This window comes from Protomyctophum parallelum (genome assembly GCF_964188405.1).
Source record: "Protomyctophum parallelum genome assembly, chromosome: 1".
In the NCBI taxonomy this organism is placed as follows: domain Eukaryota; kingdom Metazoa; phylum Chordata; class Actinopteri; order Myctophiformes; family Myctophidae; genus Protomyctophum; species Protomyctophum parallelum.
The window spans coordinates 77,420,295-77,441,094 of record NC_139697.1 but is presented as its reverse complement, the minus strand read 5'-3'; the positions used below and the strand labels follow the sequence as shown (position 1 = coordinate 77,441,094).

The following is a 20,800-nucleotide window of genomic DNA, read 5'->3' as shown; positions in this document are numbered from 1 at the left end:
TCTTCTCTTCTCTTCTCTTCTCTTCTCTTCTCTTCTCTTCTCTTCTCTTCCTCTTCTCTTCTCTTCTCTCTTCTCTTCTCTTCTCTTCTCTTCTCTTCTCTTCTCTTCTCTTCTCTTCTCTTCTCTTCTATTTTTTTTGTCATGGTCTATAGCCCTAGGGCTGGACATATGTGTGTGTGTATGTGTGTGTGCGTGCATGCATGCGTGCGCGTGTGCGCGCGCGCGGCGTGTGTGCGTGCGTGCGTGCGACACGTGTCTCTTTCTCTTTCTGTCTTTCTCTCAAGCTCTATTTAATTCAGAAGGCTCTATTGACACACAGTACCCCCCCCCCCCCCCCCACACACACACACACATAGTATCCCCCCCCCCCCTCTCTTTTCTCTCTCTCTCCATCTTTTTGTTCTTTGGCATTTGTGCTCCAGGGAGGAACTTCTTTCTTCATCTCTGTTGCTTCTGTTTTCTGCTTGGCTTCCTCCCCCTCCTCCTCTCAGTCACTCAACCTCTGCTGCTAGAGAGAGAGAGAGAGAGAGAGAGAGAGAGAGAGACAAGAGAGAGAGAGAGAGAGAGAGAGAGAGAGAGAGACAGAGAGAGAGAGAGATAGAGAGAGGATGAAAGTATGAGAAGCTGTATCATTAAATCATGTTCCGATCCGATTTGTTGATACAATACCTGCAAAACCGGTCAGTCATTCAGTCATTCAGTCAGTCATTCAGTCAGTCAGTCAGTCAGTCAGTCAGTCAGTCAGTCAGTCAGTCAGTCAGTCAGTCAGTCAGTCAGTCAGTCAGTCAGTCAGTCAGTCAGTCAGTAAATCAGTCAGTCAGTCAGTCAGTCAGTCAGTCAGTCAGTCAGTCAATCAGTCAGTCCAGAAGACTGGATCATCACCTAGATCTGCATATATGGAGCCGGCCAGCAACATCTGACCTCAACCTCAAACCCTTAGATCTCCATATATGGAGCTTACCTGTTCTGACATTCCATATTGATCCCTCCCCATCCATCCTTCCTCTTCGATGTCTCCCTTTTGACTGATACCTGTTAAATTGTCCATTCAAACTTATTAGCACAGCTGTGCCCGGCAGCCGGCCGAAACTATACAGACCCGAAAATACCTAACTGGGCTGGCCAGAGGGCCTAACTGGGCTGGCCAGAGGGCCTAACTGGGCTGGCCAGAGGGCCTAACTGGGCTGGCCAGAGGGCCTAACTGGGCTGGCAAGAGGCTCCGCCTGGCCTTACTACTTAGCACACATTTTACACCCTACCTGGCATTCCCAGACCTGTAGTTTCACCGCGAGGGTGAGGTCACTGCTCACCCTCAGGGTGTCTTTAATGGCTGGTTAAAGCTATCATTTTAGGGCTTTATAATAAACACTCTCTCTCTTTGCTGCACTTCTGGGGTATAGTTAAATATGTATACAACGCTTCTTCAATACTAGAAGAAAAAAGGTTGAACAAAACTATATATACAACGCTACTTCAATACTATCAGCAAAAAAAGTTGAACAAAAATATATATAGCCTACAACGCTACTAAAATACTAGCAGCAAAAAAAGTTGAACAAAAATATATATACAATGCTACTTCAATACTAGCAGCAAAAAAAAATAGTGTCCTACTGGGTTAGTTTCAAAGTCCAGCAAAAAAGGTAATGGAAATGATTTGAGTCATTTAAAAAAAATCCACCTGTTGGTGGCGCTGTAACTGGCCAATGTGAAAAGGGTGGGATATATTCCTCAGCCTATATGAAAGTCTGTGAAAGATTGCACGCTGCCTTCATGATTTGAGTAATTTTCAAAAATCCACCTGTTGGTGGCGCTGTAAGTCTTGACCACCACCAACAACAACAACAACAAACTGGTTCTAAATGTTCTCCTTTGACAAACAACATTGATTCTAAATGTTCTAATATGAGAAATAAGGTAAAATAAAGAATAAAGGGCGAGATATCCACGCTTTGGGGGCGAGTTATCCACGGCTTGGCGCGAGCCGAAATTCCGGGGCGAGCCACTTTTCACTTTTCGTGAGGGCGAGTTGGCAAAGGGGCGAGATGACCTGTTACCGTTTCCTGTAATATACACATCCGTATTACCTGCTTTTTGCGCAGTGTAATATTGATGCATGATTCATGGGTAGACAAATAGATTGACAGATAATGTAGATGAAAGGACAAAACATTGCCTGAAACATACTGAGCTCTGACAGTGGAAGTTTGACGTACGTTTTGACGTCTTCTGCTTCCATCTGCTGGTTAGTACTCAGAAGTGCAGTAAAATGTAATGGGTGCTGAAAATAGGTATTCACCCAGGTGAAGTCAAATGGTCAGTGGTAGAAGTACTCAGATGTTTTACATGTTACTTACAACAAGTAGCAATGCCACAATGTAAAACTATAAATATTACTTGAGTAAAAGACAGTATAGTTAAGGTTGAGAAGAGTCAATTTACCTACTTAGGCGTATCGATTACGCGCAAATTTAAGGATCTTTTCCAAAAAAAATTTGTCTCTCTTACAAACAGAGTTAAGGAGTCATTACAGCAGTGGTCGCCTCTTACAATGTCCCTCGCTGGCCGCATACATTCAATCATAATGAATGTTCTTAGGGGGCACGGTGGCACAGTTGGTAGTGCTGTCGCCTCACAGATGGAAGGTCCTGGGGTCGATTCCCACTCGGGACGCTGTGGGCGCTGGCGGCGTGTTTCCTCCTCCGCGTCATCAGTGCGCATACCCGAAGGAGGGGTTGGCGAAAGGGCCTTTCTGTGTGGAGATTGCATGTTCTCCCCGTGTCTCCTTGGGTAGGTACCCTCACAAAAAACATGCAGTAATCCTGGTCACTAAACTGCCTCCCCCTGGCCAGCCGGGGCGCCTGATGGAGGAGAAAGGAACTGGTTGGAATAACGTGTTCCTTCCACGCGCTACGTCCAACCAGGGAAACTCCCCCCTATCAGCTGTAAAGGAGCAACTTGGACACTCAGGCATGAAGGAAGCATGAGTTCAAGTCCGTTGCTCAGCCGCGTCAACTCCGGGGGTGCAGAAGCGCAGCTGCACCCACTGGCATTCTGTTTTAAACTTTTAATAGCAGAATATGCACCCACTGTATAGTGACTGTCCTGAATGAAAATGTCACGTAGTCACATACCAGCTTGTGCAGCGTCGGGCGCGGGCCAGAGGTGTTGGGCCGCCGCCCATGGGCATTCAAATGCTAATAAGGTGGCTTTTGTTCTGCTGCCAGGTAGAGAGTATAAATGTCCATACATTACAGTACACGATTCATTTCCAAATCCATTTGACTACGAAACTACGATGATGAAGCCACCTCCTGCAAAGAAGCGAGTCCAGTCCATCCTACAATTCGGCGCCGCTGCTGCCGCCTCAAAGACCCGGCTGCTCGCACCAGAGCCCGCTGCTACATCGACTCCAGTGCCACTGCCCGGCGTCTACTTTTCATGATGTCGTGGAGTTCCTCAAAAGTGAGGACGGGAGGAGCGCCAGATCTACTTTAACAGAGGCCGTAAGACTGGTGAAACAAGTGCTGACTGTCCCTGTCACATCATGCACCGCAGAAAGGTCATTTTCAGGGCTAAAGAGACTAAAGACATATTTGCGATCCACAATGGGACAAGCAAGACTCAATCACCTGGTTCTGATAAACTGTCACAGCGACATGGTGCAGGAATTGGACATGGATGCTATAGCCAACGAGTTCATCAGCCGTGCAGCTGTTAGGAGAAACACTTTCCTCGTACGTTAAATGGTACGTCAGGAGGGCGGGGGTGGCACCCACCGCCGTTATAGGAACGTGACGCGTCTGCCGTTGCTCTCCCCTTGTCCCCATATATGGGGACTAGGTTGGTGGAGGGTGTGTAGAGCCCAGGATCACATTAGATGATTGACACAGGGGTGAAAAATGGGTTACAAAATCGTGGGATAAAAAAAATTATATATATATATAAAAATAAAAATAAAGAATGTTCTTCCCAAATTCACATACCTCTTTCTCTTTCTTTCTCCCTGTGTTCATTCCAAAATCGTTCTTTTCCTCTTTAGACTCAACAATTTCATCATATATTTGGCAGAAAAAGAGGCTGCGTGTGAGCAGAATGTTACTTAAAAGGGTAAAGAGGGATGGAGGCATGGGGCTCCCCGATGATTTTCGTCTTTACTATTGGGCTTCTAACATCCGGTGTCTTGCCTTTTGGAATAATTTCTACCTTAAGCCTAATTGCCCAGAATGGACATCTCTGGAGCTAAAATCGTGTATGGATTTATCACTTCCAGCTATTCTTAGTTCACCGCTTGGCCGCCCCCTGCCATACGCTGAGAGTGTGGGCCGAGTTCAGGAAAACTTATAATTATAGAGACCTCTCCCTGGTCAGTCCTGTGGCATCCAACCACCTTTTTGTTCCATCAATGCAAGACATGACCTTTCAGAGTTGGCATGGAAAGGGCATCAAATGGTTTAAAGACCTATTTATAGAAGGGAGGTTTGCATCCTTTGATCAAATTTCAAAGAAATATAGTCTACCCTAGACCACACTTCTACAGATTCCTGCAGGCCCGGCATTATGTGAGCTCTATATTACCTGGCTTCCCTAATAAGCCTAATGCTAACCCTATTGATGAATTTCTGTCTTTTTTTGACGATTAAGGGCAATATTATATGATATCATTTCAAATTCGAGGCCAGCGCCCTTAGATAAGATAAAGGCCGACTGGGAACATGATCTGGGGCTCACACTGTCTGATGAAGTATGAGATTCAATTTTTTCTTCTATACAAATGGTAAATGGTGCATTTATATAGCGCCTTTATCCAAGGCGCTTTACAGAGATTGTGCATTACATTCACCCATTCACACACACATTCATACACCGATGGCAGCGGAAACCATGCAAGGCACCAACTAGCACATCGGGAGCAATTAGGGGTTCAGTGTCTTGCTCAAGGACACTTCAACAGTAACTCTGGGGGAGCCCGGGTTTGAACTGGCAACCTTACGATTACCATCCAGGCACTCTACCCCTGAGCCACCGCCGCCCACAAGTCCTCTGTTTGTGCACGACATTGCTTAGTGCAGTTTAAAATAGTCCATAGAGCTCATATGTCTAAGGCTAAACTGGCTAGTATTTATCCTGACGTAACTCGTTACTCATTACAACCATTTTGGGGGAATGTGTTCAATACTCTATCCAACATTCTACACCAAAATCTAGACCCAGATCCCTTAGTGCTTAGTGGCTCTCCTTGGCACTGCTGGAAGGGATGACCTTCCTCTAACACGCATACGTAGAGTGTCATATGGTCGACTTTGCCTTATTGCTCGCTAGGCGTGCCATTCTGCTCAAATGGAAGGATGCTGCCCCGCCCGTGCTCCGTCAGTGGCTTCGTGATATAATGCCCTGTCTCGAGTTAGAGATGTTAAGGTTTTCAATTGCCGGCTCTGGAAAAAGGTTTTACAAGACCTGGGGTCCGTTTATGACATTCTACCACAACACACAAACTGTATAGTGTGCCTATGCCTCGGCCAACGCCAAACCACAACAGAAACAAAATCTGCTTTGCTATAAAAATCTGCTTTATTTTTTATTTTTGTAATTATGCATGTATTTCATGTATATGTGTATATAGATATATGTATTTAATTTTGACTGTCTTTCCGACTATCCTTGGGATTGTGGGTGGGGGGTGGGTGGGATAGGGGATTGAGTTTAATTTAAATTTTCATATTTTGATATGTCTGTTTAATACTTATACCCCTGGGTTTGTCACAAAAACTTGAATAAAAAGATTTTGAAAAGAAAGAAAAGACAGTATAGCCTATACTGCTTTATATTGCAGAGACATGGACGCTCACATTTGTAACATATGGGCGGCCGAGGACCACATCAGAAACGTAGAGCTCGACAGAGGCCTCCCAAGGGTCACAGACAAGGTCCGAAGGAGAGAAGGACGAGGCTGGCAGGGCACTGTGTCAATCACTGGAAGCAAGGCCACCGGGGTTGAAGTGCGGTTCCGTTATTTTTCCCCTGCCTAATATTGAACCAGTTCAGAGTGTTTCCACTGGAAGTGAATTGGTTCAGATCAGATTCAGAACCCTAAAAGTTGGTTCAGGACTGGAACATAAAAAAAAAGACTTGAACGAAAGTGGGAGTGTCACTATTCTACAGGTTAGAAGATACAGATGCGATATAAATCTGCAGGCAAACCAGGCAAAAGCAGGCAAAACATAATCATCATTAAAAAAAGACTGGCTGGTATTGATGACGATTGCATTTGGCCCGTGAAATGGACACTTTGAGCAGTCATATTGGACTTCCTGCCCCTAAATATTAAATTCGTGGAAATGCAAGCCGTTTCACAGCACAGCCTCCTGTGTGGAGAGCAGCAATTTGCAGTGGACGCATTGTGAGATTGCAGATCAGCTATTTTCAAATGGACAAATATAAAACATCAATTCCCTATTTAATAGGGGATTGTTTATTATTGTTATAATAAATTAAAATGTTCAAAGTAACTGTAGGAGCCATTATGATTTTGGTATTATTTGTTATGTTGGAAGTATTTTATTGGACACTTGGTGGCGGGCTCTAGATTTGATAGCACTGGTGTGTAGGCTATTTAGAGGGTCACAGGTGCAGTGATGAGGACAAGGACACAGGTACTGAGAGAGACCGTTCTTACCAGTCAGGCAGCAGGCAGAAGCAGTTTCACTACGGAAACCACACTGCAATATAACTGGTATGGTATGTTCATTACAACTGCAATGAACTTCAATAAATACAACTAAAATGGCAATATCGACTGGACATCCATCTCATCTGTTTACTTTGTTTCACTGTCTACTCTGCATAGGAGATCCCAGGGCCATACCATACATACCTGATACCTGTGAAGTAACGTCGTACAAGATAATACAGAACATAAGGTGGAAATTGCTGTTACAGTATTATAGTAAGTAATGCTACGCACTATTTGCCTCAGTCTGAGTAGAAGTATAAAATATTGAAAAATGGAAATAAAGTAAAAGCACTTAAATTGTAGGCTACTTGAGGGCTACTGGTAGCCTAGGGCTACCTAGGCTGGTAATCCAGCCTGACAGCATGTTGTCGCGGGTTCTTTCTCTCTCCGTTTCCTGTCAACTAAATAGTAAATGTAAATGTAAATGTACTTGGCTACTTTCCACCACTGCAAAACATATTAATTCAGCTCAGACTGGTTTAGAATCTAAGGCAGATTACCACAATGTTTTCACAATGTAATGGTGAACAAAACTAAGAATAAGACATAGAGAAAGGATATTTTAGCTATCTACAGTATAATCAGCATTGTCACCCACAGCGATAGGAGCTCTAAGTAGATTCAATTTGGTCAAAGAATCACAACAGATAAAAAAGGTGCATTGTTTATTTCTTCTCTATACATGACATCCAGTTTTTCGTTTGTGCTAAAAGTATATACATCAAATATAGATAAGTGTGTGTGTGTGTGTGTGTGTGTGTGTGTGTGTGTGTGTGTGTGTGTGTGTGTGTGAGAGAGAGAGAAAAGAGGTTTATAACAACAAAATAATAACTTTTGTTTAAATCAAGGTGCTAAATCTGGGAGTATTCGTTCAAGCCTGAGACTCAGACAGGTTTACTTCGATCTCTCCAGGCTCATTAAAGCATGCTAGTACACTATGACCTTGGGGATACAAACTGCTATATACAACTATACCCATGCCCAGCTGTGTGACATTTCACCCCCAAAAGCCTTTTCTAAAATTATGTTTTCAATTGAACTGTAGATGGGTCATGTTTCCTGGCAAAACGATGTCATCTGCCGGGGGCCGGTAAGGTCACCGTAAAAGTTAGATAATGTGACAAATGTCACTCCCAAAATGTGACAAATGTCACCCCCAAATGTGACAAATGTCACCCCCAAATGTGACAAATCCCAAGGGCAATCAAACAGTTAATTCAAAGAGTCTTAGCATGCATTAAAATCCTGGATATTTTAATTCAGCCAGACTTGTTTGGTTACACACTTGCTAGTGTAATATTTATCCATTGCTTTGTTAGGATTCATTCAGTTTAGCAGTGCAAACAAACTGTTTAGTAAGTCTGTGCAACCATATGTCACCATGCAGGGCTGATTTCAGCCCGCCGCCTGCTAGCTTCTTTAGCATGTACCAAAGTTGTGGCAGCAATAGATGGACCAATTCATTTCCTAATATTAAAGCAAGACATTGGTTAATTGTCCACTTTGTCTAACATTTCACTGGTTGAAGAAAATATATCCACTTCCAGTGAATACCCAGTGAATAAACCCTAATGTACTGTATGTTACTTTTGTTCAAATCAGCTAGCGACATTGCCATGCGACTTGAATGGGCTTTATGCACACAGAATAACTCCTACTTCCGGCCTTTCTGGGTGTTACTGATGATGCTAATTAAGGCATTTAGTTTGCAGTGGTGCTCAAACCTTTTAATTTCAAGGACCCCATAACCATAACCCACTCTAATAAACTTTGAGACCCACTTGTGGGTTGTGTTTCCGTTTAGCACAGCAGCACCCTGACTCTGTTTGACCAGAATGGAACAGATCCTTCATTTACTATCATTGGTAACACCTGTGAAGGACAGGGGAAGGGACCAAAGTTCTTTCCAAAATGGCGTGCGTGTGTGCATAGAGCCTATTAGGCTATCATTTCTTCATCGGTGTGGTGTGAGGACACCAACAACAACCAGTATACAGTATAGTTACAACTCTTAATAGAAATTCACCGGTTGATCAGTCAGGACCAACAAGAAGATTCTGGTCCCAGCTCGAAAAGGTCCACATTATTGTCTTGTCATGGAAACAACAAAATTGTTTCCATACTATTTAATAGTATGTAGCCTACTATTTAATAGTATTCCCATTATTTAATTTAAACCTTAATAGTGAGTTTGGAGTACAGGGATAAGGGATTGTTCAAAAACATTAAGATATGGCAATTTGTCTTTTATATTTTTGTATTTGTTGTAATAGCACGCTAGGTAAGTGTTTACATCATTCCCTTTATTATATTAGCATGCCAATAACTTTGTTATCCTATCCTTTTATTTATTCTTAAAGGCTATCCAGCATCTTCCAAGAGTACCTGCAGCGGCAGACAGATGGCGAACCTCCACAAAAGACACCTCTGCAGTTGACAGTAAATTACAAGATCATGACCTCAGCAGTTGAAGATGGCCACATGCTACTTTGTAAGTCTTGGATCTTCCCTGGAAAAATTAAATGTAGCGACACACTTCGTCCCTGCGCATGTGCATTGTCTTTCTTTTACATTTTGAATGTCCATTGCAATGATAAATTATGGGGACTTGTTTGACGGACAACACTCCATTTTGTGACTCTGGATATGTTGGATTTCGAGTATAGATAATGTAGATGAAACACATTTTCCACTCTTGGACTTTTTGTCAGCTAGATTGACACAAATGAAGGCCTTTCCTTTATGTTTTGGTATAATGTTAAAATGAGTTGTGTTGAAGTCATTAGTATAGATGGTTAATTGTAATTAGCTAAGGTTAATAATAGTTAGGCATTAGGTTAGAGATGGTTAATTTCAGATATTAGCTTAAAATGGTTGTGCTTAGGCATTAGGCTAGACTGTTATGTTATACATGTGGCTTTGGCGAGGTTAAGATCAGGGGAAGGATCTGGGAGCTAGGTTAGTGGTTGAGATTAAGAAATGAAAGAAATCCGCACACCATTTTAGCTCCAAGATATTTATTTTACTGAAGTGGTAACGTTTCGAGCCACAGCCCTTCCTCAGACCTGAAGGGCTGCGGCCCGAAACTTTACCACTTCAGTAAAATAAATATCTGGGAGCAGAAAATGGTGTGTGGATTTCTTTCTTTTCTTTATTTGTGACTTTATTTGATCCAGCACCCAGCCTAGTAGGTGCATAGATGTGCGTGGTCCTTTTGTCTGTGTTTTCAGCATCCTCTACCACTAGTGGTTGAGATTGACCTCAAGCTCCCTGAATCAGAGCTTGTATGAACTCTGGTTACCAGTTCAGGAGTCGCACATTTGATAGAATACTACAGCAATATTTATGATCCCATGCTGTTAGTGGCTGGGAGAGACTTCATTCCCAGGATGCCCCTGGAAATGTTCTCTTTCTGTTATGTGCTAGTGTCATGTTATTAATTTGTTATTGGTCGTGGGAATAATATTGGGAGGATGAATGAGTTATGTTGGTCTATTTTATATGGATGGATGCGACTATAGGGAGCACCCCTCTCCCTTCTGTGCATCACAAAACATTGTTCCTCTAAAAGGTAATGACTACTCCTTCCAATTTGAAACAAAGTGGTCTTTCATCGTTGCCTGGCTCCAGCCCTAAATCGCTAGCCAAGAGTCCACGACCATTCAAAAAAATATGTTCTGGTAATGAAGTGAAACGAAATGGAAATGGAGTGTCAGGCTAGTTTCATCACTGTGATTGGCTGAGGAAGCACCCAGCCCGTACCCAGCGTCACCAGGCTTTCCACCTCAGAGGAAAGCCTGGTCTGTGTTTCTAAATCGCTGTGTGATCTGGTCTAGACCGGATGATAAAAAAAAAGAAGCAAACAAAAAAATATCATATTCCTGTTTGTGGTTTCTGGCTTTCTTGGCATTACTTTGTTTTGCTCCCCCCCTGTTTGTTTTTAGTCTCGCCAGTTGCTACAGTATGAGTTGGAATAAAATATGAATATAACAAATTAATTATTCCAAGACGTACTTGAAGAAACGTGTCGTATTCATACGCTGCATCAAGGCTTTTATTGGGTAGGCCATAAAATGATGCCATTGATCACAGGGAATTGATCATGTAGTCATCCTGCCTGATGACTACAAATCAATGACTATAACATGACGTAAATTACCGGATCATAAACCCGAAAAGGAATGCTTCCCAGGATACCCAGCCCGTTTCACTATAAGTCACAAAATGATTTGTGAAAAGTCATTCCAGCTGGTCTTTAATGCTTATAATGAGGATGATCTATCTTAGTCTGGTTTATTATGGGGAGTCTGAGTATTCTAGCTAGCATTCCATCTTTGAACTGACAGCACACAAAGTGAAAGCCTGAGGCTTAGATGTTACACCCATGTCACATGCTATGTATTAAGCAATAAGCATAGGCCAATATTCTGACCTTCCACTGTGATCTTGACCTTTGACTGCATGGTTTGAAAAAAATCTATCAAAAATCTAATCAATAGTGCAAGTCCTCTACTACTTAGTCTACCCCACCTACTCTGCCAAGTTTGATGCAAATCGGGTTAAACCTGTCCTCGTAATTGCTATGCTGTGACAGGCAAACAGCCAGTAATTCATATTTAGTCGCTCGATTGGGCATGGGGTGTTAAAACGTGAGTCAGTATCAGTGAATATCACAAAGGGATACATTCTATTACCTCATGTTAAACAGGATGTTTCACACAGGTATACAGGGACCTACAACAGAGGAGGAAACCTGAGCCACAACTGGCTGCCTCTTGATTGTATCTCTCTCTCTGGCTCTCAACTCTCTCAACTGCCTTAATTCATATCATTTAATGTAAAGTAATGAGACAGCAAAGTTGGCCTTTTTGAAGCCCTTTAAAAAAAACTAATAATAACCTAAGTGTTAAGACAGTGTTAACTCATGTTAAGCCTAACATTAGCCAGCCTTTACATTTACTGTTAATGCACCTCATCTCATGTTATACCAAAATGAAATACCAATTTCACAGCAGGTTTAAATCTCTAGTCATCATTATTGCACTCTAAGCTGACCTATAGAGTCTCTAACATCACAGAACACTGCCACAGAACGACAAGCTCACTGCTATAACTGACTACCTTTTGAATACAAGTCTATGAAGGATGCTCAGGACAACAAACACTTCACATTGTTGTGTTTGTGATTAATTTGCCTCAAGTCTGCCGGGTGCAACGTATGACGGCCTTCACATTCGCACGCACCCACGCATACAAGTTCATTAAGAGTTTCATTAAGAGTCCCTACAGCTCCATTTCCACATTTTTAAACCCATTCTCTTTGGTAACTTTAGGGACCACATAATTTAGGGACCTTTCAGTCATTATATTAATGGACTTGTTGGTTAAGGCCAAGGAGCTACTAAAGATTAAAGGGTTTGTTAAGATTAAGGAGTTTGAGTATGAAAGGCTGAAAATAAATGTAATGCTATGTTATACATAATGTACAATATTTAAAAAAAAGTGTATGTACCTTGGCTAATGGGTAATCCTCTCAGTCACTTTTTGAGGGGCATATGGCTTTTGAAGATTACATCATATGGCAACCAAGTCTATGGATTTTTGTATGTTTGTTCAGAGGACTTATGACGTAAATCATTTTCCAGCCACGTCTATTGTCTTTGAGGATATGACAATGTTTGTTTAGAGCACTTAAATATGACATACATTGTAAGACCTCGTCGATATGGCCGATAGGGCGCCCCTCACTTCACACAAGTGTGATTTTTATAATCTGTAAAGGTGAAAATTGACATTATTCGTTTGATGCATTTTCATAGTTGGCCTACTTTGGTTTACATTCATTTCCGGAGTCTGCATCTATATAAAGCTCATTTACTTTTACACATCCTTTAAATGCCCTAGTTGATAGGCATGCCTACTATCAAAGACATACTTAATGTTTTTGTGCAGGGCTAGCCAAGACTGATAACATTTATGCTATTATTGTTTTTATTTCCCTTGCTATTGTGACTTTATATCGTAAACATTTTCTTTCTTTCCCTGCTATTTCGACTGTATGACCTAAAATCTCTTTCTCAAAACAGGTCTGGAAATAGTTATGCTTTGTCACCACACTTGCTATTTCCCCATTTCAGATTGGTGGCAACGATGCTTGCTTCAACACAAATGGTGTTGCAGTGATAGGCAGGATTGATTGCATATTAATGTCCTGTGAATGCAGAGGGAATGACAGGCAGAACTATAGCATACCAGCAGGTTAGCCAAGGCTAGCCCCCATAATGGTACTTCTGAGTAACCAAACATGCATTTATCTTGACACGGCTGTCCTCCTACCTGTCCAGCAGATGTCACTCTCTCTTCATGATCTCCCCCCCTCTACTTTGCTGTATGGTTACACCTGTGTTGATTGTCCATTGTGTTCACGGTGAACACAATGGACAATGGCTTACACACAGCTAACCGGGTACAGGTGAACAGTTCACCTGTACCCGGTTAGCTGTTAGCCCCTGCCCTCTTTATAGGTCAGTGTATGATGTGTTGATTACACTGTTAGTAAGCCTAAACTCTAGTGTCTAGTGTCTCTAGCCATTCCTGACGCGTCTCTACCTTGTGTGCACACAAACGACAAAGCAGTGATGGATAATATTGCTTGTTTCTGCCATGAACAGAGATGAGTGTTCTGTGTTCTTATAGCAGGAATTCTATTTTACTATAAATAAATATAAATAGGCTACAGTAAATAAATGTTCACACAAGACTAGGAGAGCAGATATGGTCACTCGGAAGTACCATTATCAGTGGTGGAAAGTAACAAAGTACATTTACTGGACTTAAGTACAATTTTGAGGTATGTGTGTATGTGTTATTTCCAACTTCTAATCCATACATCTCCATAGTATACATTTATTTGTATTTCCAGTTCCAGAAGTTACTTTGTAGATTTTGATTATTATTACAAAACATTAACCACTTCAGCCCTATACATTTCGGCCATTTGAAAATATCCGATCTACGCAACACATTGTGAGCTTGTAGATCTGCTATTTTCAAAAGACTTAAAACGGGACATTCTGCACAATGAGTGCTTTTACTTTTGGTACTTTAAGTACATTTCGATGCCAATACTTTTACTCAAGTACATTTTGAATTACGGACTTCTGCTTGTAACGGAGTATTTCTGCATTGCAGTATTGATACTTTCACTTAAAAAGTAAAACACTTGAGTACTTTTTCCACCACTGACCATTACAGGGCTCAGACATGGTTTGCCATGCCATGTCATATACTGTAGCTAAAATGGTGGCTCTGTGCCAGCAGATCTTTTAAATGTTGGGCATCTCATCATGATGTTAGGGAGGACATTATTACATAATTACTGCCAGTGCATTCTAGAGTTAAAAAGCTGTACTTACTCACTCACTCACTCTATCTATCTATGGCTCTGGCTGTTTGTCATACTGTAAGTCATCACCATAATTATTGCTATCATTCATCACTCCACCATCACCATGAGCGTTAATTACCCCGCCTCCACCCACGCAATCATTAAAAACTAGCTGCCTGCTTATTCCGGAAGGTTTCGAAGAACGCCAACATTCCTTTTCTGGCGTTGTTGTTGCTGCTGCCACCACTGGCACCGCTGCCCTTTGCAACTCTGGTGGTTGCCGTGGCAGCCCCGTTGCCGTGGTAATGGCTGGTGGTCGGGAAGGCATCCATGGAATTAGCCCGTTTGACCTTAGATGGGGCCACGCGCCACGTCTTGGACCTCGGAGGAGGGGTCTGAGCCACTAGACACTTCTGGTATTGGACCTGAAGGAAAATAATAATGATATTATTATTATTATTAATATAGCTATATTGTATACTAGAATTTCGCGGCCGCTTTGCGGCCGCTCATCCCAGAGTTACCTTGCCGCGCACTATGGGAAGAAGGAAATTGCGGGAGTTGACTCCACATGTAGTAACGGATGGGTTATTAGTTATTATTATGTGTCCTTATTAGTGTAGTGTAGTCAACACTTTATGGCTCATACACACTGCCCGGTATTTGCTCCGATTATGCTGTCGGGGAGCATTTTTGGCGCTGACCGACAAAACGGCTAATCTGACGTTAAGCGGGATCTACCAGTATAGATCACAAAGGCTTTGCAGGTAGACCACATGACATGGCCCTAAAAATATATATAATTTTAATATAAAAAACGATTTTTGCATCTGCCGCTTGAGATGACCTGAGATGACTTGATTGATTGACATCAAAAAGGGCCTGTCAGCTCAAACACACAATGCAATACTTGTTGTTGCGTACAATCATCAGTAGCAAAGTCAAATACCAAAAATAAAAACCAATGGGATGATAGTTTTATTTTGCTGGTCGTTTTGAAAGTAGCTCTGAAGTAAAAAAAAGTGTGGGCAGCCCTGGTATAGATGATTATATATATATATTCATTCCGTGGGTAAATCCCTGTAGGCTACCCACATATTGGTAGCATATTACCTATATTAGCCAAATATTGGCGTTACGCATTTCAGTTGAATAATGTTGTGTGCGCACGTGCGCGTGCGGAGAAAGACCGTTAGTTAGACAGTTATTTTATATACAGAGATTTAGAAGGAATAAGCAAAATCGTGAGGCGAGTCGTGAGGTAGTTGCCAGGTTGGCGAATTGTAAGCGAGTCGTAGTGTGTGTTGAATGGCATTTGAATGGCATTTGAGGGCTTGTGAATGAATTTTCTCACATGTAATTTGTGCTCACTTGCATAGACCTGGCGAATTTAGCGTGGTGAAAGGGCAACAGTGTTCCGGGGGTGTGGGTGCTTGGGGCGATAATGTTTGTAGTAAACAAATGCACTGCAATGACCAGTGTTTGGCGGGTGGTGTCGAGTGTTGGCGTTGGGCGCGATAGGAGGAGATAGGTCCCGAACACTGCGAAGGTAAGTGTGTGACGTCACTGCCGTGTGAGTGTGTGTGGGTGTAGTGTGTAAGATGGGGTTGTGGGTGTTGCAATAGCGACGTAGCTGTTGTGGCTTTGGGTTTCTTGCCATGTGTTGGGTACAAGTTCTCACTTGTTAATATAGATGTCTGGTTATGTCTGAACCTCATATGTCCAAAACTGTTATACTTTTCACAAAGGGGAGATAAGAGCAATATATAGCAATATACGTTTTCCAGAAAAGCATAGGATTTAGAAGACATTTGTAGACTCGGCCTCAGGTCTAAACCAAGTGACAGTGACAGCGCTCACCATGCATGCAGCCTGGACTGCCTCTGAGATCAGCCCAGCGTTGGGTTCACACCAGAACACGTGGCTCTCAAAGCGCTGAGTCCCTTCATCTACAATCACCGCAAAGGTGCGACAATCGTGGCCGACACCCAGAAAGGTCAAAAAACGAACCTGACACTCCCAAAATGGCTCCTCTCTTTCCTGATAAAGACAAATGGATACATATTCAGACATGTGGCGCCAGGCAAACAAAGCACTGATTATAGGATGAAGTGGTTAACCCTTAATGCAGTGTTTTTCAAACTTTCTGTGCCCAAGGCTCGCCAAAGTTATCTCACGTGTTCTATTATCTTTGTTGTTTTGTATGTATATGCCAGATAAAGATTGACAAGCTCATATTGCGTTGCATTGGGATGGTTTGTGAGCTTCTAGACCTGTTGTCTATTTTGGAAATATTTTGGAAATTTGTAAAAAATAAATTCCAATAGTTTTTGGGAATAGAATTGACCTATATTCACTGTCTCAGTTCATTCTGTCTCTTCACAATGTACTGATAGGCCTGTCTAAGAAGAAGCATGGCTTCTTCTTAGACTTTGCCTATTTGCCTATAGTAAATTACAATTTATTACTTTTTGTATAGTTGTATATATAATGTATGGTTTTCACAAAATCCCAAGGCACACCTAGACTTGTCTCATCAAGGCAGTGTGCCTCGATGACAATCTGGAAAAGATTCTGTGTCACTCATTTTAGATTCTTGCATTGCATTGCAAAATAGCAGATATACAAGCTCACAGTGCATGCTATTTATTTAAAGTGTGACTGATTTAGAAGGTATTTGTACAATCAACCTCGGGTCTTATTTGGTTAAGAAGTGGTGAATGACAATACCTCTCCTTTCCAAAGTGACAAGACCTTGTCAGAGACTTGAATGACTATTGGTTCCCAGTCATCTCTGTCTGTGGCATTCATGATGCTTTCAATGGCTCTGTTCAGTACTTCCATGCCTACAGCATGCGCACGCACGCACACACACACGCACGCACGCACGCACGCACGCACGCACGCACGCACGCACGCACGCACGCACGCACGCACGCACGCACGCACGCACGCACACACACACACACACACACACACACACAAAGACAGTGGACATTGAAGCGATTCAAGAGTGTTGTAACCATCTCTCCATAACAAAAACATGACACAAAGTCACACCATTCCTTATAGGTTCTTGCTTTGTGTGTAAGGTAAGGTTTGCAGAGCATGGCTTCACCAGGACTTAAATTCCCGACTAGAGATACCTGTAAGAAGTACTCCGATATTACTATATCAATTAGCAACTGGTTAGGTGATGATGTAATACTTGTGCCACCATGGGATTAAGATGTAAGTATCCCTTTCAATCTCCTTTCTAATTCAGATTTTCCATTTCTTTCCTTTGTTCTTCTTTTCCTCTCATAAAAAGTAATCCAATATATACTTTTCCCCTTTGAACTAGTTAAAAACCACTATTTTTGCTCAGTGGGACCCAAAAGTATTTTAACCACACAAACCCTATTGATCGGAGTCCTCCAGGAGTCTATACTAGGCCCCCTCCTTTCCCCCCAGAAACAGATGAAGGGCTTAATAAGCTTTTTCAGCGGATGACTAACCATGGTGAAAATTTTAAATACACTGAACTCATTGTACTTGTACATGAGAATGAATGGCTCGGACATAGTTTGCACTATTGATTGCTTATGTGAAGCATCAGTACAGTGCGTACAGGTATGTGGAGACTGGGTGTCTTACCCATTGCCCTGGACACTGGCAGGTTCCCAATGTACTGGACCTCAAACTTCTGAACTCTCTGCCTGACGGCCTCCAGGAAATCCACTGCCATGGAGAACAACATGCACAACATGCACAACACACAGCATGTGAATTGTGAAAAGCAAAATCGCCTCCAAAGTAGCTCGTCCATGAAGGCAACACAGTATTCAACCATTGCTATCACCTAACAGCAAACACACTTTACATTTGAAACAAATCTCAAAGTGTTATGATATCCCTTTAAATGTCCTTTTTAGTTTAGATTTTCTTACTACTAAATGGACTGCTAAAGTGGACCAGCGTTGACCAAAATAGACTAATGCAAATTACTCTAAATGAGATTACTTCTAACTAAGAGTAGAAGACATATTGAAGTAAACGTCTACAGTATTCCATTATTACCTTGCCTTGGGAGATCTTCTGGTGAAATACTTTCCATTGTCAGAGACCGCGCTAGTGATCTATTCGTGGATGCTTTTTCTGACAGGATCTGGAAGACAGACAGACAGACAGACAGACAGACAGACAGACAGACAGACAGACAGACAGACAGACAGACAGACAGACAGACAGACAGACAGACAGACAGACAGACAGACAGACAGACAGACAGACAGACAGACAGAATTCTATTTATTTGTAAAATGCACACAATATCCTTCATGATGTGATATTTGAGGTGCAAAAAGACAAGACATGACGTAAATAGTACATGCTCCTTCTGATATCGGAACATCTTCCTGTTCAGACATCTGGAGATGCACAGGTTCTGAGAAACAATTCTGAAAAAGCCCATCAGAATTTCGGAATGCCGGTTGGAAGGTGTATGTACTGGGCTGAGCTTCACCAGAGCTATGGTCATGTCATGTCATGTCATGCGATGTGATTTGACTTACGGGCAACTCAGCCGTAACTGTTGTGTCATTGCCATTTGAGTTTCCCGGCTGGTGTGGGAGGTCAAGTTGCCAACCTTCTGTTCTTCTCTGTGTTTAACCTCTAGGCAACTGCGAGTCCTGTGACGGCTAAACATGCTTAAACATCAAGTTCCAAACATGACATACAAACCTTGGTGCACATTTCATGTAGCGCCGTGGCGATGGCTTTGGCCGGAGCGTCGCATCTAAATACATGACACTTTAGCATACAGGTGTCTTTGTCACTGGCCACAAACGCAAAGTCCCTGGATAACACACAAAACACACGGTTGGCATCAGGCAGAACATGATGAGAACATATTATATTCTTTGATGAGACCAAATCCCAAACTATTAATTCAATAGCTGCTTGTAACTACATACCAGCTTGCTACAAAATAATCCTGTTTGTACTACGGTGCTGCAGCATCCGAAAGGGGATATTATCATTATTATATATACACAATATTTGTTGCAGAATTGAGCACTAATTGATAAGCACTAATAGCTTTGAAATCTGCTATGTTCACCATATCTGCTGGGCTGTATAGGGTTCATGACATGTGTTGAAGGAAATGGATTAGTGTGGCGAAATCAAAGTCCACATTTATGCACATTATGGTCTTGGATGCACATTCCTGATAAAACTTCAAAAAGCCATTATGCAAACTTCCCCTAATAGTCTGCATTGCTGCAGACCTGCTGCATTGCTGCAACCTTAGCTTGAGGCAATTGCACTCAATCCAGTGTAATCTTACAGTAAAACTGAGGGATCTGGCAAGAAGTCATTTACATGCAAGTAATGTAGCTCACATGGTGATTGATAGCATCGTGTCTGTGTGTGTACTTTGTCCTACTGTATAACTGCATGATGAGTATTTCCATATATCTTTGATCTGACCTTATCCAACAGCATTACTATTTTGCGTAGGACAGGGAGTGAACGACAAGAACTATATGGATGGACTATAATCCCTTTATCTTTATGATCGATAGCAACAGCTGCTGTGAGTTAATGTGATGTCACAAAGTGCAGGCTTGTTCCTCATATTTATTATATTTCGAGCCCTCTTCACTCATGCACTTACTCTGAACACACACGTTCATAAAGGCCTGTAAGGGTTCAGTGCTCGGGGTGTAGCGTGGACATTGAGACATTGAGACATTGAGATTGGGCTTGTAAGTACCTCAAGGTACTTCCCCCACTTAATGACATCACCTGAAGGCAGCACGCACGCACGCACGGACACATCTCTCCTTGCAGCGTTGCAACTTAAACTGCTGATGAACTAGAAAAGGAACCCCCTGCTGCATTATTCAGAAAAGAGAGGGGGTGGGGGCCGGGTCACAGAACTCTACAGTAGATAGCCTGGCAGTGAACACAAAATATCGCTTGGCACAAGACAAAGTATTTAGTGCTTGCTTCTCTGTCTGTATTTCCCCCAATAATTGGTCAACTATCTGTAACGCCACTCTTATTGTACAGCTTCAAACGTGCCCCAAAGTGGCAAAACTATGACTAAAGATGTTTGTCAACTACCTTTTTTCACTGACAAAAACAAATTAAAAGTAAAACTAAATAACTAGGCTATGATAACTAAAACTAAGACTAAATATATTGACAATTTCATCAACAAATAGGGAGGCACTAGTAGATCTAGTAGATTTAGTCAACTAAAGCCTTATGATAATTAGTCAACTAGACTAGACTAACAACACAAAAACATTTCTGATGACTAAAATAAAAATGCAGCCTCAGTGCTGCATTTGCGTTACTAGACAGCTAGACAGATTGAACAATTGGGTGGGACTTTCTGGCACACCTATAGCAGTGAAATTATCCTTTTTTCTTTTCTTTTTTTAAATCTTAAAAAAAGAAATATTATTAAAAATGACACGCAGTGTTCCACAAGGATCCATTCTGGGGCCTCTACTGTTCAATATCTACACGCTCCCACTGGCTCAGCTCACAACAACAACATATGTTACCAATGCCATAGTTAAGTAGATGACACACAAGTTTACATAACCATATCACCAGACTACTGTATGGTCCAATGCACTGACTACATGCATTGAACAAATCGACAATTGGACGTGTTATTTATT

At 42.0% G+C, this 20,800-nt stretch overlaps 1 protein-coding gene across 1 annotated transcript in view; it reads right to left on the bottom strand.

Moving 5' to 3' along the window:
- Positions 1-20,800, bottom strand: part of apbb3 (amyloid beta (A4) precursor protein-binding, family B, member 3) — a gene marked incomplete at both ends in the record, with an annotated part of 44,655 nt that overhangs the window by 1,061 nt on the left and 22,794 nt on the right. Inside the window, 6 exons of the mRNA XM_083759920.1 lie at positions 14,297-14,545; positions 15,981-16,160; positions 16,851-16,966; positions 17,757-17,840; positions 18,180-18,267; positions 18,843-18,957. Of these exons, the coding sequence (XP_083616046.1) occupies positions 14,297-14,545; positions 15,981-16,160; positions 16,851-16,966; positions 17,757-17,840; positions 18,180-18,267; positions 18,843-18,957 (832 nt within the window). The remainder of the gene's footprint in view (positions 1-14,296; positions 14,546-15,980; positions 16,161-16,850; positions 16,967-17,756; positions 17,841-18,179; positions 18,268-18,842; positions 18,958-20,800) is intronic.